General features: G+C 36.5%; 3 protein-coding genes, 1 long non-coding RNA gene and 2 other non-coding genes across 12 annotated transcripts; all 6 read left to right on the forward strand.

Annotated features, from left to right (window-relative positions):
• Positions 1 to 168: 168 nt before the first annotated feature.
• On the forward strand, positions 169 to 233 carry LOC141820769 (small nucleolar RNA snoR101). The gene has a single exon (XR_012601160.1). It is a non-coding gene; the product is annotated as a small nucleolar RNA snoR101 (small nucleolar RNA).
• A 624-nt stretch (positions 234 to 857) lies between these two features.
• On the forward strand, positions 858 to 923 carry LOC141820768 (small nucleolar RNA snoR101). Its single transcript, XR_012601159.1, has one exon. It is a non-coding gene; the product is annotated as a small nucleolar RNA snoR101 (small nucleolar RNA).
• A 1135-nt stretch (positions 924 to 2058) lies between these two features.
• Positions 2059 to 8779, forward strand: LOC141820739 (uncharacterized). The gene is made up of 6 exons (XM_074708106.1): positions 2059 to 2085; positions 3456 to 3614; positions 6152 to 6212; positions 6297 to 6686; positions 7739 to 8076; positions 8160 to 8779. Exons 1-6 carry the CDS (start codon positions 2059 to 2061, stop codon positions 8370 to 8372), a joined length of 1188 nt encoding a protein of 395 aa, XP_074564207.1. The 3' UTR covers positions 8373 to 8779.
• A 2505-nt stretch (positions 8780 to 11284) lies between these two features.
• LOC141820706 (uncharacterized) lies at positions 11285 to 12292 on the forward strand. Of its 2 annotated transcripts, none has more exons than XR_012601151.1 (2): positions 11285 to 11463; positions 11584 to 12292. It is a non-coding gene; the product is annotated as an uncharacterized LOC141820706 (long non-coding RNA). The 2 variants fall into 2 exon arrangements; XR_012601150.1 differs by having other exon boundaries at positions 11285 to 11416.
• Positions 12293 to 13464: 1172 nt separating this feature from the next.
• LOC141820518 (receptor-like cytosolic serine/threonine-protein kinase RBK1) lies at positions 13465 to 16629 on the forward strand. Of its 6 annotated transcripts, XM_074707844.1 has the most exons (10): positions 13472 to 13785; positions 13899 to 13937; positions 14012 to 14080; positions 14621 to 15148; positions 15226 to 15480; positions 15548 to 15702; positions 15771 to 15850; positions 15903 to 16038; positions 16123 to 16272; positions 16367 to 16629. In XM_074707844.1, the coding sequence occupies exons 1-10, from the start codon at positions 13770 to 13772 to the stop codon at positions 16538 to 16540; spliced, it is 1602 nt and encodes a 533-aa protein (XP_074563945.1). In that variant the 5' UTR covers positions 13472 to 13769; the 3' UTR covers positions 16541 to 16629. The 6 variants fall into 6 exon arrangements, with proteins under 6 accessions (XP_074563942.1, XP_074563943.1, XP_074563945.1 ...); XM_074707841.1 differs by having other exon boundaries at positions 13465 to 13785; positions 15903 to 16272; XM_074707842.1 differs by having other exon boundaries at positions 13466 to 13785; positions 14018 to 14080; positions 15903 to 16272.
• Positions 16630 to 17482: 853 nt separating this feature from the next.
• Positions 17483 to 21099, forward strand: LOC141820520 (uncharacterized). Its single transcript, XM_074707845.1, is given in 3 exon segments — positions 17483 to 17735; positions 20835 to 20931; positions 20933 to 21099. Coding segments are annotated over 3 exon segments (261 nt in total). The 5' UTR covers positions 17483 to 17644; the 3' UTR covers positions 21006 to 21099.
• Positions 21100 to 22425: the final 1326 nt, after the last annotated feature.

Below are 22425 nucleotides of genomic sequence, written 5' to 3' on the forward strand. Positions count from 1 at the left end.
TTTGACTGATGATACATGATAAGACTACTGTTAACACCGAAGTTGTCCAAGATTTGTCTTGCTGTTAAGCTTGAGCAGGCTAGCATACCTTGATTAGCTTAGTCACTGAACCAGTGTTGTGTCATCCACTACTCCCCAAGATTCTTTCCACTTATGGTGCATATGATGACTTTACACTTGATCCCTGAGCGTAAGGTAAGTAAATATGCTGACTGAAATTCTCTTCTGATGCACCATGTTCTTTTTGCTATTTTTTTGAAGGTAGCACTGTCATCGAAAATACCTTCGTCTTTTGCGGCAAAGTTTCACCTTTTCATTTTCATGAATGGAAAATGCTTCTTTTTTTTTATGAATGGAATATAATTGTAAAATGTTCTTCTCCTTCTCCTTTTCACGTTTATTTATGAAGTTATTAGACTATGTATTTTGCATATGATGACTTTGCACTTGATCTCTAAGCTTTCAGGTAAGTAAATATGCTATGAAACTATCTTCTGATGCACCATGTTCTTTTACCGGTATGTTTTCCTTTTATGCTGATTGTGATTTTTGAATGTAGTACTGTCATTGAGAATGCCTTTGTCTTTTGGGGCAAAGTTTCACCTTTTTTTATTTATTGGTTTTCATGAAAAGGAAATGTGTTTATCCTTTGTGTCAAAGTTTCATTTTTTAATGTTTATTTGTTGCTTCTTGATTTGCACGAATAGTATATACTTTTAAATATGATTATTGTTGTTGTTAAATAGCAATCTTCATAATTTTTAATTATGAAGATTGCTATTTGCTACTATGGAAGGTAGTACTGACTTTGAAAATGCCTTCATTTTTTTTTGGGCTAACTTATTGTGCATATGATGGCTTTACACTTGATCTCTGAGCTTTCAGGTAAGTAGATATGCTGACTGAAAATCTCTTCTGATGCACCACGATCTTCGACTGGTATTTTTTCCTTTATAAAGATTGGTATTTTTGAGGGTAGTATTGTCATCGAAAATGCCTGTCTTTTGGGCGAAGTTTCAGTTTTTTTTTTTTTCATTTATTGATTTTCATGAAAAGAAAATGTAGTTATCTTTTGTGTCAATGTTTCATTTTTAGTTGTTATTTGTTGCTTATTGATTTTCATGAATGGAATATAATTTTTAAATGTTGTCGTATAGCAATCTTCGTAATTTTTAAATATGAAAATTGCTATTTTTGAAGCTAGTACTGTTATCCAAAATGCCTTCGGTCTTTGGAGCAAAGTTTCATCTTTTTTATTTATTGATTTGCATGAAAAGAAAATGTATTTATGTCCAATTTTTATTTATCGTTTCTTGAATTTCATGAATGGAATATAATTTTCCTTTGCACCAACCTCACTTTTATTCAAATCGACTCCATCTTTTCTCCCAATTTTCATGCTAGTTGAATGTTTTTTCATGGAGGATTTTTATGAGATATTGACATTTATCTCTGTTCGCCGTAGTTGTTTAATTACCACTAGATTTCTTTTGTGTGTTTACTGCGTTATATAAAGTTGGTGTTAAAACATGGATGAACATTGAAAAATTATATTGTGGAAATCTATGTGAAACCTAATTATGTCAAGGTGAAGCTATCTTTTAACCATTGTTAAACCTCCAAAGGTAATCATATAGTCATCGGAGATACTACTGTAATTGCTAAGGTATTCTTTTTAGATGTGTTGCATGGGACGAGAGTTAGTCACGCCTAGTTGTATTTGCATCTTTATTCAACATAATGCCGTACTATTTGCACGTCGAAGCTACACTTCTAGCTAGACCTATATATCTTGCTCTATTATGGTTATGATCAAACCATAATAAATAATCATGCCATCTACATAAGTTGTCTCAGTTCTCAATTGAGGGATTGAGGGAAGTTGGTGTAGACCAAGGTGAGAGGCGTGAGTTGTTTGTCGAGGAAAGTTGGGTTTGACCGAGTTGAACCTAACTTAGATAAAGTGGTCTAGCTTAGATTAGGAATAAAAGTGGTCAGGCTTCTGTGGGAACTAGGTGAGAACACAACTCTAAGTCTTTAGGGCTAAGAAGACTGAACATGCTGGTTGGAGAAGAGTGGGATGGGGTTAGATGTGAATCACGGAGGAGATAAGAGATAAATGCTCATCAAATTCGCCTAGGGGATCCGGGGTTAATCATCCTTCAAAAGCCCTCTCTAACATTGCTCTTTGTACCCTTTATATTGTCCTTCACTGTAGTCTCATATGACGAGTTCATGTGAGTTGTAACTAATCCATGGAAAAAAAATCCAATCTAAATCTAACTGGTACACTCATTCAAGAAATTATTATTGTACCTTAGATAATGGTTTCTCAACTTTAAAACTTGCCATTAAGATAGTTAAATTTGAATAGCTTCTCATTAATGTGCACAAATTTAATTTTATAGGATAGTATGATTAAGATTTAGGGATCTTCAATTGTTAGAGTTCTAAATGAGTTTTTAAAATTTTTTAATATGCCACATCAAATGTATAAAAATCTATTACTTTTTTCACAATAAAAAAATCTCCTTATAAATCTCAAATTTCATTATTAATTAATTATGAATTTCCACTTATATAATTAATTTTAAAGAAAAAAATAAATTTAAAATTTCACTCTTAAATTAAAAATTTCAAATCTCATCTTTATAATGGTTAGAATTTTTTTATTCAACTTTTTTTTTTTATTTGACAAACCTATGAAGAACCTTACTCCTTTTTATTTCATCTATGCGGTAATTGTTACTTCTATGCAAAAATCAAAAAATTGGAATGTGTCACCTTAGCAGTTTTACACAGTGATTTTATAATCATCTATGATGAGGATAAATTGAGAAAATGTAGTTGATCATAATATAGAAATGTATTATTTCAATTTTATTAAGATTTAAATTTTTATCGTCTTTTACAATTTTATTTTATCATAATCAATTCAATTATACCTGGGATAATAAAAAGATAATGTGAACAACATACAAAAGGTCAACATACAAAATGATTACAAATATAACGTTGTTTTCCATGTGGACAAAACCTAATTATTAAACAATTAATTCTTTATTCAACTACCAATCACGTGTCATAATTATATGAGTCTACAAGCCCTATCCATAAGATTTTCATTAAAAGATAATGTGGCTGTGAGAGAGATAATTGACCAGTGTATTAATACAGAGCGGCAATTTATAAAGGATTATTCATTTTAATTAAATAACAATTATGTGTGATAAGGATGAATAAGATGGATCATTCACTCGATACTTAACATTTGATACTTGCATAATAATATGATTATGTCACACAAAAGAACTGGATTAGGTTAATTAAATATGTGTTTCTGAAAATGACTTTTAATAAACTCTTATGAATCGAGATACAATGATCCCAAAATTCACCAGCGATAAAAAATTTCTCCTTCGCAACGGCAAAATTGATGCTGCTTCCGCCCTCAGCGGCGTGAGGGTTTTAACACCAAAGTCTTCCCGTTTGTGACGATGGCGCTCTCGTTTGGGTCGGCTCCGTCGTCGTCCTCATCCTTCCGCTGGTCTTCTCTCTCTACGCCCTCCGCTTTGCCCCCTCCTGCTTCCACCTTCTTCCCGAGGAAGCTCAAGGCAAGTAGTGGTTGTGTTTTTCGGCGCTTCCTTCGTTCTGTTTCTCGTCGTTGTGCCTTTCATCAGCAAAATTACCCGGATATATCTTGCCGAATCGATTTTGATTCGCAATGAATGATGACCTAGTTTGTCGAATTGCCTATTCAACCGTTCGCTGGAATGAAACCTAAAATAAACGGAAGGATATGAGGGTACAATTATGTACCGCTGTAATTGATAATTGATATGAGGGTTGGAATTTTCGTAATTGCCTATGTGCTATATTCTACACATTCAAGTTGGGGTTTTTCTGCAGGTAGGTTTTGTCAGCAATAGGAAGTTAGTTCTTTCTAATATCATCCAAGTTGGCATACTCGTATGCAGGAAGTTGCGGTTTTGCTTAGTAATGGTTTTCTTGTTCTAGATATCACAACATGGAAAACCAGTAGTTTTACAATGTGATGCTGCATTGTCCAGAATCTTGTTGCCATAAAATAAACACTCTGAGCAATCCCATGTCTATGTCATGCCCATTATCAATATAAGATAGTCAAACATTATGACAACAAGCATGTGTCCCAGCTATTTGGGGTCATCTAACATTCATTAAGAAAGTTGAGATGGAGAATTCCATTATCAATGATGTGAAGCAAGGACTATGGTTTATGTTATGTAAAGGCAATATCAAGTGAATCATATCATTCAAGAGCATCTCAATAATGATATTAAATATACCAAGCACTGGAACTAGAGATTGTATTGGTTATTCCAATATATTTATCTATTCTGTTACTTTTCATCAGTGCACAAAAAGTTTACTGTAAACATTGGTCTGTTATGATAAACTAAATTGAAATTAATAGTACCCTGTACCATAATCAGAAGAAGCAATAAGGGCAAGAATTCTCAGAAAGACAATAAGGGTATTATTTGACTCGATGAGAGTATTAGAGCAACTAGTTCTTATGCAGCAAGCACCAGAAAATGCTATTTTTTTTGTGATTACAAATATAAAAAAAATATGAATCAATGTGTGTTTGAAATAATCATGTAAAATTGGTCATTTAACTATGATGCTATTGAAACAATCTAAACACATTAAGCACTGATATAGGCAGCATGTCATGTGTTTTAAAAGGATTGCTATGTGACATAATTAGACACCTTTGGTAGTTGAGGTGAGTTTATGTCTATGCAATGAAGGCACTGAGGTGCACAGGAGTATTTTTTCCAATGGACCTTGACTTTGAAGAGCGGAGCCATCCTTTCATCAAGGGAGGTGCCACATACATACATAATAATTATGAATAGGAAATTTCCTTCCTACCCATCCGATAAGATCCCAACACATAGTTGTTCCATTACTTAGCAAGCGCTTGACCATAGGTCCGCATGCACACATGCTAAGCTACAAAGAAATCTACATCAACTAAGGTATTGGCACATGTTCCTTCCAAATGAGTTACCCTCTCTACTTTTTGCTAGGAGGATCCTACCTTTGTGGGCCCCTGGGTAAATATTGATGTGAAACTCAGTTTTGTAGCTGTGACATGCTACAATTTGAATCCACATTCTCTTGCTAATCATCACACACTCCTATAATAGGTCAATCAATAACCAACGCCTGCAAACTCCACAAATTTGAGGATCCACCAATAGAGACACCTAATTCCGATGTTGTATTTTCAAATCGTGTTTATTCCACTAAGGTAAGAAGAATATCAAAGGTTAATCAGTGCCTAGGATTTTTCCAATTGTTATAGAAACTCCATCATTAGTTGGAGTTTCATTGTCCACCTCCCCTTCTAATTTTTTCAATCATCAGAGCCTTGGAACTTGCCATCTGCTTGTGTCAAGGTGTTGACAGTGTTTTAAACAATTTATCTTGCCTCATATTGGGTTACATGAACGAAATTTAGAACCATAGATCTGAAGCTTATTTATTCAATTCATAAGATATTATTTTTTTCTGATTATTATTCAACATTTTCATAATCTCTCTATCATCTTGTTTGTCTTTAAAATAGAGGTTGACACAGTCATCACTCATCTGATGTAACTTATTTTTTTTAGAACACTATTGAAGTCAAATGCTAATGGTGTCAACTAAGTTTAGCCATGCCTGGGATTGATTAGTAAGTGTGGCCACCTAGTCCTAATGAATCATTGGGTGGCATAAATCAATCTTTTCCCAACTGCTACATAGCTATCTTTTATGTTTGGGGGGTAATGCAAGAGGTGTAGGGGTATAGAAATGGGGGGCACATGGGAGGCAACGACATGGCCGCCCCCCTCAACGTAAACACATCTTTCGCCCCCCAATATGAAATTCATGGCTCCATCCTTGACTATTGGGTTTGAACAATATGGGTTGTAAAACATGATCTTAACATATAACTGTATTAAAATTAACTAGTTTCTGAATCCTTCTACTTTTTCCCATAATATTGTTGCTTCTGTACAGTAATATAGTAGCTTTTCATCAACCTGATCCTTTTCTAGCACATTCTGTATTCTTTATCTATAGTTATATTTTGATAATTATTATCCTTTTTCAGTCAGCTTCATTTAGATGTACTGTTCAAAAGACCTATGAGAATAGTGTGCATAGAGTGAAAGGTGCCTTTTCTTCTGATATTAGTATATTTTTTGCTTTTTGGCTTTTTAGATTCCTGACCTGTACATGTGTATGTAACTGATCAGGACTACCAGCACGGACTTCCTATAGGTATTTCAAACTGAAGAATCAGCTTCTGAGCAGGCGGCTAACTTGTCTTGCTACTTTTGAAGCCCCATCAGCCTCTTCTGAGCTTGAAGCTAATATAGAGCTAGAGAAGTTTGACTTGGATTATCAAGAAAACTCCTCAAAAAGCAGTTTGCCTGCTTTTTCTAGGAGATCTGATGGAAAACCTGGGTTTATATCGTTCCATGGTTACCATTCCCTAAGAAATGAGGTTGAAACTATTTCAGGGGAGGGAAGATCTAGAATTCTTTGGTTTGCTGCACCAACTGTATTGGTAGCCTTCTTGGTTTTCCCCTTGTTTTACTTGCGAAAGATATTTTCTACCTTTTTTGAGGACTCTTTATTTACAGGTATACTTTCTTGTATAATTGTGATGTTAAATCTAGACTTTATTTGCAATCATTTTGGTAAACTTGGATAAAAGCCAGGGTTTAGGGCCTAATGCAGCCTCTTATTTGCAATCTGGCGTTAGAGGTGTCAGATACATTTCTCTTTTATGACCGCATATGCATGTTAATTTTGTGAACATATCAAGGATACTACCTAGCCTATAGTATAATGAACATTTTTCTGCTGGTACAGAATCAAGTGATTTTGGCCTCTTGATACTGGAACTTCATTCATCTTGTATTTATTTATACATACTAGATACTCTGCAGCAGCACGTGGTCAAACCTCAAAAAAATGATTTTTTTTTGTTTTTCTTTGCTGAGTCATTATTTGCTCAGTTCCTCCTGAACATGAACCATATGAGTGCAAAGACTGGAAGCATTTTTTATTCTAGTCTTTACTATTGTAGGAACACTGCATTCCTCTATATTTCGTTGGCACTATTCAGTATGGATTGGAAAGTGTAATATGTTTTTTTTACTGACTGTGCACTAAACCAAATATCATTTCTTTCATATTGGTAACACTGATCAGTTTGTAATGAATCCTAGAGCTTCGAACTGTTGTATACCAGTTTCTGCACATATTCTTTCTTACTCAAATGTATTTATGCATTGGCTGTTTTTTGTAAAGAAACAAGATTGCTCACTCTGCATTTTCACTAAAGAAAACTTGTATCAAGAAGAAAGATCAACTATTTTATGCTATACAACTTATTAGCGAATAGTTGATAACACCAAGAATCACATGAGCAAGAATAGTCTGGGACATTATTGCATGTTTTATATAATGTAACATCCATCTGTTCGGTGTATTCATCTGATTCTCTCGATTCTGGGTTGATGCGAGGCAAATTTTATATAATTGTTGCCATGTTTTGCTTTCATATTGAAGTACAATTGATTCAACAAGTTTACTTTATATGAGGTTAAATTTCTACTTTGTAGTTTCCATTCATTCTTGCTCATATTATGAAGTTTCATCATGGTATTAATTTTTTTTCCATGTACAGATTTCCTCATATTATTCTTCACAGAAGCACTTTTCTACAGTGGAGTTGCAATCTTTGTTATGTTAATTGATGTTCTGTGGAGGCCTATTCAAGCAAAATTACCTAAGAAATTATATGTGTTGAAAATTCAAGGTCTTCGGTTAACTTCAGTAGTTACATCTGCTATGCCACTAATAATACCTCTCCTGACAATGGGCTTGGTTTGGCCTTGGACTGGACCAGCAGCCTCTGCTACTCTTGCACCATACTTAGTTGGTGTGGTGGTACAATTTTCTTTCGAGCAGTATGCTTCTCGTAAAAAATCGCCTGCATTGCCTCTTATTCCCATTATTTTTCATGTGAGTATAGTTTTTGCTGTTAGAATTTTCTTATCTGCTAATGGTTTTTTTAAGATAGTAAATAACTATTTTCATGATTTCAGATATACAGGCTGCACCAGTTGAACAGAGCAGCTCAGCTAGTGTCGGCACTATCTTTTTCAGTCAGAGGCACTGAGATAACATCGCATACGACAGCCATAAGCAACTCGCTAGGGGTGCTGTTTACCGTTCTCCAAATCCTCGGCATAATTTGCATTTGGTCGCTTTCAAGTTTCCTGATGAGATTCCTTCCTCCTTCAGAAGCAGTTTTCTAGCCATTACTTCATTTGAAAGTGGTTGCTGAAGAACTAGTCAGCTTCCAATAATATTACTGGTTTACAACTCTGGTCGATTTGGTCGACATTGAAATCTGCAAGTGTATCAGATCTGGCAGTCGTGCTACTTTACTATAACCTCGATAAGTCTTTCATGAGGTCAGTAACACACGCCAAATGTCCATCTTTGGAGAACTGCTGCCTAGTAGCTGTCCGAGCCCAAAGGGATGCAGAATCGTTGAACAGCCAAACACGGTTGATACTGAGAGCTAAGCTTTAGCCAAAATTCTGTTCTTTTGTTTTGTTTTTCTTTATCTTTTATAAACTTTACAAACTGTAGTGGTGTATGAATAATGGTCTTCTTTTAAAATGAATATGTGATTACAGAAGGGGAAGGCTTTTTTTTATGAACTTTCAAGTGTTTTTTTTCAAGACGCTTTGTGACAAAAGCAATAATTTAAATATCATATTACTTCTGTTGCAGTGGATGAGGTGGAATTTGTATGATGTCAAAGTCCATTTATATGGTTTCGTAGCGTGATCATTCTCATCGATCATCGCTAACACCTCGTCTCGTCCTCTGCTTCGATTCACAAGCCGATGAACCAGCCGAGAAGGGGGCGCAGCGAAAGGGGGGTAGCCATGGCGACTCAAGATCCTGACAAGCTTATGGCCAAGGCCGACAAAATTGTAATCGCTTTTCCTCTTCTTCGTCGTTTCTTCTCTTCCTTCGGATTTCTCTCTTGTTCTCCCTCTGCGGCCCCTTTCGCATTGTCGTAGTTTGGTTCGTACCAGGAGAACGGTGATGGAGCATCAATCTGAGGGATCGGTTGAATCATGTCGGCCATCTTTGCCTGATGTCATCGATGGCGCTGGAGACCCAATCTCTCCCGCATGGTCGCCACTATAGTGGAAACAAGTTCAAACCCGTCACGTTGAAGAAGACAAGCGGCCCTGGGTGAGAGACCACCTATAGTCGAGCCTGCGATACAAAACCGGACTGCTTCTCCTTCGACCACCTATACTGTTCCTTCCTGAGATCACCGCATAGTCTCTGAAAACTCAGGGATAGCTATAGCTAGACCGATGGAAAGCCTGTGAAACTCAAAGAGAAAGAGAATTAAAATGGAGGTCAGGTACTTCGACGTTTAAATTAGCGTATATAGATGTAAGTGTGTATATGGCTTATCTTCACCTGGGAGAGCGGATTAGTGCAATAGGGATGACACGTCGCATGCATGGTAAAGAAAATGTCCCCTCCCTTATCTTTCATATTGTGAGGGATCGTACTGCATTAATCGCAGATCTTGTCCCTTCTCCGTGGGCCGATATTTAACTTTCTTAACCTGGGTAAGGATGCCCATAACATATACTAAGCTGGCTGAATCGCTACCTGCTAGAAAGGTAAATGTCGACAAATGCAGTTCTTGGAAAGTCTTATGAAGGAAGAACACTTGTATTCAACCCTGAGAAGATAGAAGTTTGTACTCACTTCAGCACTTGTATTATTTAGGCAGTATAAGAAAATAACAGTAAAGATTGAAGATGAAGCCTTAAGGCCTTACCAAATTTACTCACCTGAGGGAGTCAAATATTCTGTGTTTCTTGCCCTTGAACATTCACAGATTTAATCGGACTTGGACTCAAAAATAGCAAATCTTGAGGCAGACGACTATGGTCTTGTCCATATCTAAGAAGGTGGACGTCTTGCCGACCGGAGGGTAACTAGCTTCCTTAAATGGGGTTGTGTAGTCCTCAATGCCCCATTGGGGAAAACTGAACATCCATCTAGCAAGCTTATTGGTCACCTCTGCCTCGACATTGATTCTTCTGTGCTGTGCTTGTAAACGGTTATTGTGTGGCAAATGAAATTGCCTTCTTGGATCCATATCAGGGTAGTTGTCTCTTTGTCAATATCCGGGCATTGTTGTTTTAATTGGCTTTTTGTGGATTTTTGTTGATGGGTATTATTAGTAGTCATTGATATGGATGCATTTCAGATGAATAATGAACTGTGTTTTACCAAATTCAAAATTTGGATGTGCTAGTATAATACTATCATCTTCCAGTTGTTCCTCAATCTTGCAAAGGTAATATTTCATTTTAAACTGATTATTAAAAATAATTCTGTTGCCTTCTGTATGAACCAATCAAGCAAGATCTTTTTTTAGAGCAGAAGATAGTGATAATGTAGGCATTTTCATTCTTTGGTCAAACCTTACATGCTATTCTTTGGCGTTTCATCCTAAATTTCTGTTGGAACATTAGCTCAGTAATATAATATGAAAGATATAGCTGAAAAAATCAAGGACTTTTTTGTTCTAGTTCAGGCCTTTGGTGTAGATTAGATGGATGGAGCCATGTGATTAAGATTGGACTGAGAATTTATAGTGTCAGAGTTGTAAATTTCTGACCTTTAAATAGAATGCATCATGAATGTGATCAGCAGGTATACACTCCTACTCTCAAGTTAGTCTTAGATATTGGAGGTTGAACTTAAGGAGCGAATGCTATTACCTCAGGTGTTCAACTTGGAGAGTTGTTCTACTTAAAAAGTCTTACCACAAAGAGAGATTCTTACCTAAAGTGCTTCCATCTCTCCCACATGAAACAGAATGATGGTTAATCCATGCTTCTAAGATAGCTTTGAAGAAATACCAAAAGTGGTCAAATTGAATGTCTAAAACAATGAGTTATGCTATCAGACAACATACAACCTGGACATGACGTGTGTTTAGCTAGTATCTGCTAGATCAATAACATTTATTTATTTGTTCAACAACAAGAAGTGGTAATCCTACTCATTGCTGTTAGTTATATGGTATCTATTTATCCATTGAGCTCTACAGGAGCTATCATCTTGGCAGTACTGCAGTTCATTTATCTCGTTTTGTGTTTCCTTGGTCCATCATTTTTTTTTTGTTTTCTTCATTATTATGTGACCAAGCGATTGCTTTGTTTCAGGCTTACTTGAGTGCACTCATCATTTAGCTCTATATGCATGATTTCCAGCAAGCTCAGAAGTGCTACAATGATTGTTCTCAGTGAGTTCAGTGATTATGTTATATAATCCATGAAATAAAATTCAAATGTAATATTAAACCATAATTTATGTTTTTCTTGTGGTTCTTATGTTCTCATCCAAGACCTTTCACATTCTTCACCTGTTATTATTCTCATCAACTAATTCTGCTGTAACATCTCTTTCCAGAGCTGGTGCATTTTTAAGTGGTGACCAGAAAGTTGTTACCCGCATATGAAGTAGGTGACATAACAACCAAGTCCAATTACACATCTCGATCATGTGGTAATATATTTTCCCCCTCTATTTGGCTACACTAGGACACCAATGTGGCTTTAGATTTCCACTATACTTTCTCTAATCATCAGAATGTCAGATTATCAAGTGAATGCTTTTGAAGTCGTCTTGTAACATGTGAAGGTCATGTTTCAAAGTTTTTCTATGTAGTGCTAATTGATTCTATCGAACTGGTGGCCTAACTGGGGATCTGAAAGAGCTCAAGAAAGAAGAGGGTAAGGAAACTTTGGATGAAAATGATCTCGCATGAAATTTCAAATGAGAAATTTGAATTTTGATCATCTTATTTATTTTCTTAAATATTTTACCACTGTACCATAACCAAATGTCAATGCATGGCTTTGTAGGTTAGCCAATTGCCAAACCAGTCGCAGTGAACTGAATGCCGAACCAGGCGCAGTGAATTGAGGTAGAAGACTTTGACCTTCGCATCCCACAACTTGTTGGTGCATGTCTCTGTCTCCGCTGTTCTTTGACTCTGATTCCTCAATTACAAAAAAGAAAGTTTCATGAAATCGTTCTCAAATGAGCTGACTTTGATCATACCCGACGTCCATCGACTGAAAAGCTTGGAAGGTTAGATAAAAGGAAGAAAACAAAATCAGTCAGTCCATCCACCTTTCTGTTATAATAAGAACAATGGAGAAGTTACGTAGGTCAAACACCGTGACAGAAGCTTACATGGCTCCGTGGACCAATGCTTCACAATCCGACAAAGCAAGAGACAACAAAACAGAGGGATTGCCGCAGGAGACTGGAAGTTAGGAATACTGAACCTACTATTGCTTCTAATTTACGCCCAGACTGATCCATCAATTCCATCCACTTCAGTGTCCTCCTACCTAATCAAACCAGTCTCCATCTCCACCAAAGTGGAGTGAGTTAATCAATTAGGTGGAGCAAAATATAATTCTCTCAAAGTTTAATTACCACTGTGTTCAATCACGAAGAATCACAATAACTAAAGCAGCAAAAAAAATTTCAAAAAAATAAATAGAAAAGTTGGAGAAATGAACAGAGTGATCAGGTCCTTTTCCTCCCTTAACACTAATTTTGACTAGTTCTTTTGTGTCTTCGTCATGGTGCCATTATACAATTATCTAGTATCATCGCCATTATACAATTGATTAAGACATTAATTCAAAATTCAATCGATTGAATAGTTCAATTCTTTCAATCTAGTGGATCTTTTTCAATGCAAGGGATTATTTTTATTACTTATTATAAAAAGTTTTTATTAAAAAAATTCACTATTAGATTATTACATATTGATTTTTTAAAATAATTTTTTTTACTATATCTCTTTGTATCAATCTAAAACTTTGAAGGGGCAATTTTAAATTTTACTATAACTTTTTAGAATTGAATATATATCCTAACTAGCATAAACGAACTGAATTGAGCTAAACTTAGTTGCATTCAAACTTCTTTATTTATTTGTTAAATTTGAGCTTTTTTATCAAGCTCAATTAACAATATTATTATCCTTATAAATTAAATTAAATATTTATCTAAGAGATGAATGCATAATTGGTGCATATTTATGCTGCTACCAGACATTTGAAATCATGAATTACAAATTAAAATTTAAATGGAAAAATGAAATTCTCCATCAATCTGCCATAATATTCTTTGGATTTTTTTTCTTCTTTTTTTGGTCAAATAATTATTATTATTTTTATTTATAAAAATCAGGACCTCAATCCAAGGCACTGTTAATGACCAAATCCAAGTAAATCTTGACCTTCCCTTTTCATGGGTCCCCTCCCCAAAAGATACCCAGAAACCAGCTCCATTTCAAGAACTTGATCCACTTCCCTCTCAATTCTTTAATTTTTTTCCCATAAAGAATTCCTTTTAAGAATCCCTCCTGCGTTCTTTGATTCCGCCGTTGCACTTCTTTTCAAGAAATCCTCAGGTGTTTTTGAAATCATCTCTTGCTTGCTTCCCTCTCAGTTTTCTTCTTGACCCAGCAAAACCTGAAGGGCTTTCCCAACCCCTGCGAAGCCAACTCTTCTCCTCTTCTTCTGTTTCCTCTCACCCAAGTTTGAATTTTGCCACCAAATCAGGGAAACTTGATGACTTCCAAGGAAGGTAAGGCCTTTTGCTTCTGTGATTCTTCAGTTAAAATCTCTTCTCTTCCAACTTGGTTATGACCTGCATGGTTTGAGTGATGAAACTCATAGAGCTTCTTCTCTTGTCTCCAGAGCTTGATCCAGAGGAGGCTTCTTTGGATTCTGAACGAGGTTTGTTTATTTATTACTAGTATTTTTCTGTTTCCCCTCTTGTTTTTGTTTTGGATTTAATAAAGTAGTTTTAGAAGTAGAGGAGCAGCTTTCTTCACAGGGAGAGGCTCAGAAGGACTCTTCGATTACAGATGAAGAAGAAGGTTAGCTTCAGATCATTGTTTCTCCTCTGTGAAGTAAAAATTTGAGAGTTTTTTGTTTTCTTTTTTATGTTTTGTATGATTGCAGTTCATCTACAAAGCTGGGGTTTATTCCTCTGTTTTCTTCTCCCTTTTGGGAAATTTCAAACAAATCAAGTGAGAAACATGCCTTGCGTGCAAGTAATTTGAGAATATTTATTAGCAATTCAAATAAATCAATGCCAAGAATTACATCAACAAACTTACAAGTGTGATTAATGAACAAAAATGCAAGTTCTGAGATCAGTCTGATGGAGTAATTAAGGCTCTGTTTCTTAGAGGATGGGGGAAGAACAAAGCGTAAGCATACAAAAATTAGAGGAATGGAAGAATAATCTATGCCTATTCTTAGACAACAGGACCTAATCCGATTAGGATGACTTTGCAAGCAACAAGATTGAAATATGGCTGAGAGGCTATAATTTAGTATTGCATCGAATAATTCTAGCTCATCTCTGATAGTAAATTTGACTTGGTTGACAATTTCGTTTCTCTTGATCTTAGGAAAAGAGAAGAATGAACACAACTCCGGATCAGAAACAAACAGTGCTTGCATTGATGAAGACTCTAACCAAAGCTCGCCAAGAGGGGTTCTTGAGAGCACTGCATCAAATGCAGACTCCGATGGCAGCAGCAGCAGCAGCAGAAGCAGTGATACTTCATCAATTGACCAACCGATATCCCTATATGAGCCAGGGCCGGAGTCCCACAGCCTGCACTGGAGAACCTTTATTGCAGGGCTAATAATGAGGAAGAAGAGATCGATGACGAGGCTGTCGACGTTTCCACCACCAACAACAAGGCGATCGAGCCTGGGTGGGGCATTGGAGAGGATCAAGAGCAGCGGCAGCAAGGATAGTTTTGAGGGAAGAGAAGTTGCATTGGAGATCAAAATGGAGGGGATCAAGAGCAGCAGCAGCAAGGGTACGTTTGAAAGAAAAGAAGTTGCATTGGAGGTCAAAACGGCAAGGCCTTCATGGAGGAGCTTTGCTTACGAAGAGCTTGCTGCTGCCACTGATGGATTTTGTCCAGGCATGAAAAAGTTTTGTTAAAGACAAGTGTGTTCCTCACAGTGATAAATTGAATACCTTTCCGTTTAATTTTGACAGAGAAATTGATCGGCAAGGGCGGCCATGCCGAGGTCTACAAGGGTTGCCTAGCTGACGGCCAACTCGTGGCCGTGAAGAGGCTGATCAAGAAGGACAGCGAGGAGGAACGAATAGGAGATTTCTTGTCTGAGCTCGGAATCATCGCTCATGTCGCTCATCCAAATGCAGCACAGCTTCTTGGATTCAGCGTGGAAGGTGGCTTGCACTTGGTTTTGCAGTTCTCTCCTCATGGAAGCTTGGCCTCTGTGCTTCACGGTCAGCATTTTCTTTCTTCCTCAGATCATCATGCATCAGAGTGTTGAAGCTGACATTAGTTCTTCAGGTTCAAACCAAAAGCTCGACTGGAAGCTGAGGTTCGAGATTGCACTTGGCATAGCAGAAGGGCTTCGCTACCTCCATGAAGGCTGCCAAAGGCGCATAATCCACAGAGACATCAAGGCCTCCAACATTCTACTGACTGAAGACTTCCAGCCTCAGGTAGCAGCTACCTGCATCTGTGGATCTCTCCCCCTCAATGTCTCTAAATATTGCACGATGCTCCACAGATATCCGACTTCGGACTCGCGAAGTGGCTGCCCGGCAAGTGGAATCACCATGTCGTGTTCCCCATCGAAGGCACGTTTGGGTAAGACATCTCCTTGTAGCTTTGTTCTTGAGGAGATTAACAAGTCGAACAGTTACTTGGCGCCAGAGTACTTCATGCATGGAGTGGTGAACGAGAAGACTGATGTGTTCGCATTTGGGGTGCTGCTGCTTGAGATCGTAACGGGAAGGAGAGCCATCGATTCATCGAGGCAGAGCCTGGTGATTTGGGTAAACATGGTTTTGCTCACTTGTTTAACTACCAACTCTTCGCCAAGCTCAACCATGGCCGGAATCTGTCAATGCTTGCGACAGGCAAAACCATTGCTGGACGCAAACAACGTCGAGGAACTCGTGGATGCTTCTCTACGAGGTGCGTACGACAGCGACGAATTGGCACGAGCACTGCGAGTCGCTTCGGTTTGCATCCATCATCTCTCCACCTCGAGGCCCGCCATGAACCAGGTGAGCTGAAGCACACAAGCTTCTTCTCTCGCTCCGACATCATCATGAAACCATCAATCAAGTGTCTGTGTGTGTGTGTGTGATCCTGGTGCAGGTGGTGCGGTTTCTGAAAGGCGAAGAGGGATCGATCGAGCTCATCGGAGGAGAATCGAAGGAGAAAGTTGCGAAAACGCCATTGTTTGATGGTGGCGAAATGGATGATGACTACACCTGCTCCAAGTACCTCAGGGATCTGCACAGGCACAAGCAGCTTGCTTTGGAGCAGTGAATTCCTGGAGCTCAACGATTGAACCTGTGTAAAATATCTGAACTGTAATTGTCTCTTTAATTGCAGATTTATAAGCTTTGAATGTTGGATGTGATAAAATATTGCATTGATTCTGCTTTGACGGCTCGTTGGAATCCAAAAACAGAAAGGAAGGTTGTGTTTTAGGGAGAGTAAACAAGAAAAATTCCTTTGTTGTTATTTTATCAATCTTTCACTCGTAAATCGCTTCTCTCTGTAATTCCTATCCCTGCAAGGAATTGGTAGAATCAATCAAGCTAAAAATAGAGATGTTTGGTAAATAAACGTTTTTTTAAAAAAAAAAAAATCAAATGTAGATAGTTGTATTTGACCTTCTAATAGAGAAGAGATTGTAAGCCTCTAAGTATAGAGAAAAGAATTGTAAAAGAGGACAAGAGTTCAAATTTTGATAAAGTTCAGATAATATCCTTTTTCGTTATGGTCAATTATAATTTTTTTGATTTACCTTCTCCGTCGTCCGGCCGACCGTGTAGAACTGTTAGGATGGTGAATTTTACCTTTTTTTACAGAAGGTATGATTATTTAAACATATCAAATTATTATTTGACTGAATACAGTGATGCGTCTATGATGAAGATCAACTGTTGATACTCTAATTTATTTTAATGAACCGATAAAATTTTTTATGGAAAGATCTATTATTTTTAAAATTAATTAATTTTAAGAATTAAAAATTTAATTTATCAAAAAAAAATTGCAAAGGTCAAACAGATAGAAATAGAAAGATGAAACTACTGTTGATGATAATTTTTTTAAAGGTTTTTCAAGTAAAAAGCTGTTTATCTTTAATTTACATCAACTAGGTTTACTTACTACTTGATTGAGTCGGATCGGGTAGAGAAGTGTCCCTATGATATAAGCGGGTCGGGTTGGTCAGAACTGGCTCGAATCCGGTATCGTGTTACTCTGCCTGTTCTTCTGCGGCGGCCTGTAGTGTGTCATCTTGATTCTTGGTCTCTCGTTTCTTGCTTTGTTTCGCGTCGCCGTCGCGACTGGTTGATTTGCGGATCCACGCTGAGGCTTTGATTTTGTTGTTTCTGTTTTTGTCTTCAAATTTAATCGGCGATGAAGTTTCTGGATTGGTACTTGAAGATTGGCGCGGTATCGGCGTTGATCGGAGCGTCCATGGAGGTCTTCATGATCCACACTGGTTTCTGTAAGTCGTCATCCTTCTTTTCGCCCTGTACTGTTCTTATTCACTAATTTGATGGATTTTGTGGTCTTCCTTCGCTTTGCTTTACCCTAGCGGCAGAAATCGTGTAGCCTCTCTTTTGCTAAGCTCCTTTTTTATTTTCCTGCGACAAGGGGAAGTTCCTGCACTATAGGTCTGTGAATCCGGAGTAATTGTTGTTTTATTAGTTAAGTTGTCCTTTTTATGTGAGTTACAAATTGAATTCCTATTATGAAGGCGATCATGGAATTGGTTTGGGGTGGATTAGATGTAGGGGTGTTAAACTTCTGAAAACAAGTACATAGTGGGGATAACTGGGTACACCTCTATCGTATGAATCGACCATTGTTCAGGTTTTGGCAAATCATTCAGGAGTTTACTCTTCCAGAGAACCTTTTATATAGCAAAAGAATCATTAGGGTTTGATTAATTCCTAATGTTTTATTGAATTAGGAAGTCCCTTGGTGGCTTACCTTATCTCATATCTAAAATGAATATTTGGTTCCATAGAGGTTATCAAATCTTATTGTCGCTATCTTTTACTATTGCTTTCATCTATAGCTTGTGCTCTGGTTTGGATTTGTATCAAATTTTCCAGCAGATTGACAGCACAATAATAGTCCTTTTCATCTATTTGTCTTGTAAATCCATATATGGTTTGCCAATCGAAGCTGTGATTAGTTAGTTAGCACGAGTGCAATAATTAGTTGCATTCATTACCTAATTTTATTCTGATCTTCATGTTTTTCTTAATGAATTCTATCCCACAGTCCAAAACAATTAATTTATCTTAAAATTCGGGATCCTTACCAAATATAGTCAAGCATGCTTCCCATGGATCTATCATTAGTTTGCTTCATTATTCATGCCATATCTCCAAATTTGCTTAGTCAACATCTAAGTCAATGGTATGCTTAAACTATTAAATTTCTCCCTTCATCCTGAGTTTGATGATTTTATGTGTAGGCTTTAAACTGGTTTAAGTTTAGGTTTAGTAGGGTAAACATGGTTTTATTCCTTGGGCCCCATATGCAGCCGCCTATGTCTGTTTTGAAGAGGACTGTGATGTAGTGTCTGCATGTACAATTAAGAAAATGTTATTTGATTTATTTAAATATTTAAACTGAATCAAATTGACTTAAACCCCTAAGCTACTCTTCTTGGTAGTTTGTAACTTAAAATGTTAAACATACTTTGTTTTGCAAGTAATAAATACTTTATATATTAATATATATGTATATTAATTTAATATTTCACTGCATATGCCTTTGCAACTGCATATGCGCCATGCACTGATCTTGCATATTTTCTTGAAACCTTGAGGGTTAATTCAATAAATTTAATTAAGATAGGTGATAGTTAAGTATACAAACTAATTGAGTTATATATGCAGTGTTGCTAGTGAATGAGAATTGGCCTAATGTGGATTAAGAATTGTTTAGATTTGCTACAAAATTGAAAACTCAGCTATTAAACTTCATTGCTAGATGCGTAGTTCAACTGAAAGCCAAAACCTCTTGCTGGATTTAGTAATTACCTATTTTTTGTGCTTTCAAGTGAGGAAGTGAACGTAACAAAAGGTTGCCACAAAAGGCAGTGACACATTGTCACTCTGTCAAAGAGGAACTATTGTTACCTTTCTTGTATTGGATGAAATGACTCATGAAGATTTATTCTTGTCAGCTGTTGAAACCCAGGTTAGGTCACTGATAGGATTGATGTGTGCAACTTATGATCAGACAAACTGACGGTGTCTTTGTATTTCACTACATGAAGTCCCAAACAGTAACATTATAGTTTGATAAATCATTATTCTGAATGCAAGGAGAATAATCCTAGTCAAGCAAGAAGTGATGTTGTTGCTGCTAGGATTCAGTACCTTTACAAGGTAAAGGTAGCTTAAATTGTTTCAAATGCACTTTGCATGAAAGAGCAATATATGTATGAGCCTTTAGGAGCACATGAATCATTGGAGAAGCAGTCAATAAGTAAACATTGATTGATGCTGCTTTTAATTGATTCCGAGTACATATCATGGAGTTACTCTTTCTTGTCGCACTTTTTTTATGTGTGCACAACTTCAGAAAGGTGTGAATTTCACATGAAAATTTATGGCATGGACTACAGGACAGAAGCGATTAATCCATGGTCCATGGACATTCTCTTACCTGAACAAGGGGCTGTGCTAAATGGACCTTTTCAGTCTTCATATATCTATAAACCAAATGGTTAGCATGAAATTTCTCTGAGTAGCTTTAGTTCAACATAATGTTATCAATCTTTTTTTTTTTTGCAAACTCAAATGTGATTCTTGGGCAATCTTTCAAGGAATTCATTGTGCTACATTCTAACAGGAGATCAAGAGAATGGAATGTCTCTTAGACTTGAGCGTGAACCAAGTAGCATATTGACAATTCATCCTGTATCAATTATAGCTTGGATACTCATTTAAGATAGATAGATACCACACAAACATTGAGACAGTAGCAAAATATCTCCAATTTATTAATTTTATCATGATCACGAGGTCACGGATTTGAGTCTCAGAAACAATCTCTTACAAAGTAGGGTAAGACTGTGTATAATAAATCCTTCCCCAGGACCCAATATTAGCGGGAGCTTCATGCACCGGGTTACCATTTTATCATGATCATGAGTATTTTATGCCATTTTTGTATTGTGGGAGTTTGAAGTTTTGTTTGCTGTAACTGCTGTGGTGTAGCTCATTAATGCTCAAGTGAACTAGCCTGTTTACTCATTGTTTTTCGAAAATGATTTGAAAGTTTAGTGGAGCAGCCATTGTGTTTGCTCATCCATCCTCTTAGCTTTCCTAATTCACTTCAGGAGCACCTGTATTTTTTGGACTCATCTGGAAGCACCACTTGGTTTTGGTTTTGGTTTTTTTTATTGACTGCAACTAAATACGGAGCAATTTTGAGTCTCAGCAACTATCATGAGCATACACCAGTGTTTAAAACAATGAGCAAATATGATTCTCATGAACAGATGTTTCTTTTTTCCCCTATGCACCTCTGTTAATTATTAGAAATATAATCGCTCTATATGCTCGTCCTTGTTGGCCAGATGACAAGGTCACCGTTCTAGAGTCCGAAAAGCGAGCCTGGGAGAGCACTCCGGAGGCTCAAGCAATTCGAGATGCTCTCAATCCTTGGAGAGGGCAGGACGATTCAGCAAGAAAATCCTCATGAGATTGGTGGCGTTAGTGCCATACCATTGAAAGAAACCCAATCTTGAGGAAGGTGAACCTTTGATGAATAAACTCGGGATATATTCTTTTTGGCTGTTATTTTGCATTAGAACAATACAAATCGATTTTCTTTTTTCTTTTTTCCCTGAATTAAAAAAGTATTTCCCTTCTTGAAATGGACTCTTGTACAACTGAAACGATCTAAGCAACTTTTTTATGATTAAATTAATCTTTGAGGCGATAACAACTGTGGAAACTGTTAATCGGGAAGAGTAGTGACAGAAATTTTATTTGAAGATCTTTTATCAAGTTGCTGATAACAACTGAGGAAACTGTTAATTCTGTCTTACAAAATTGATAACATAAGCAATCAGATCTACTATGCATAATTATGAGTGTAACATAGGTCTTCAAAAATTATTTTTTCATATTTCGGTATTTAGTCCTGTAGAAAATTATGATTCATGGAATCTTTTTAGTTAATACAAAATATAAGTATATATAACTTAAAAGTTTTATTTATTTATTTATAAATTATTCATTTTGTTGAATAAATTTTCTTTTCATCAGTTTACGTAAGTCTGCAAGGTGAGCTGTTGATAATGTTGGATTAGATGCGTCAATCAGTTTATGCAAGTTTGGTAATTACAGACTTAATTAGCACTTATGCATTAAGTAGAAAAAAAAACCTTTTACAGATTTTAGTATTGCATTTAAACAGCAGGAAAAAATTCTCAAAAACATTTTTTAATATAAATAAGTAAATTTCTAAGAATAAATGTAATCGGAAGAAGTAAACTTTCCTTTGTCTAATATATATTTTTGTAATAATTCTAACTTCTCCGTGAATCGATAGGTGTGACAATAATATTCAAGTAAAATCATAATAAAATGAATAGAATATTGATATGTGCCTTTTTATTTAGAAGCATCATGAACAAACTCATAAAATATTTTTACCTGTATAAATGCTAAGTCATTCAATATTATATGTTTTTTTAGGTCAGAAGCGTGAGCAGGCTCTTTATTTAATCTTTACAGAAACATTAAGTGACAAGATTACAACGGGAGGATTATTTATTTTAAATAAATATAAGGAACCTCTGAGCAAATTAACTTTAAAATGAAACTATATGCATGTTCTCCACGTAAATAGAGAATATTATGGCCTCTTGGTAGCAATCATCCAAAGAAGAATAAATGCAATTGCCACCTGCAATATCTAAGCAAAATTTATCAGCATTTATCCAATCAAGTTGTAATTTACTTGCGACATTTGCTCTTACGAGACTAGCAGGTATTTTCAGCGCAAGCAACCAAACAGCAGGTCCATGAATTTTAGATCTTCCAATGCACAAAGACTATCTATTTCCTTCCAAAAGCATTGTACCAAATGCCTAAGAGCAACATCAAGATATCTAAATTCACTCAGGCATCGACCAACTAGATCCAGAAGCCTGCTAGATC

The sequence above is a fragment of the Curcuma longa genome, unplaced genomic scaffold (genome assembly GCF_044706935.1).
Source record: "Curcuma longa cultivar G26 ecotype Majalengka, Jawa Barat unplaced genomic scaffold, ITB_CL_G26_1.1 utg509_np1212_2302976_RagTag, whole genome shotgun sequence".
In the NCBI taxonomy this organism is placed as follows: domain Eukaryota; kingdom Viridiplantae; phylum Streptophyta; class Magnoliopsida; order Zingiberales; family Zingiberaceae; genus Curcuma; species Curcuma longa.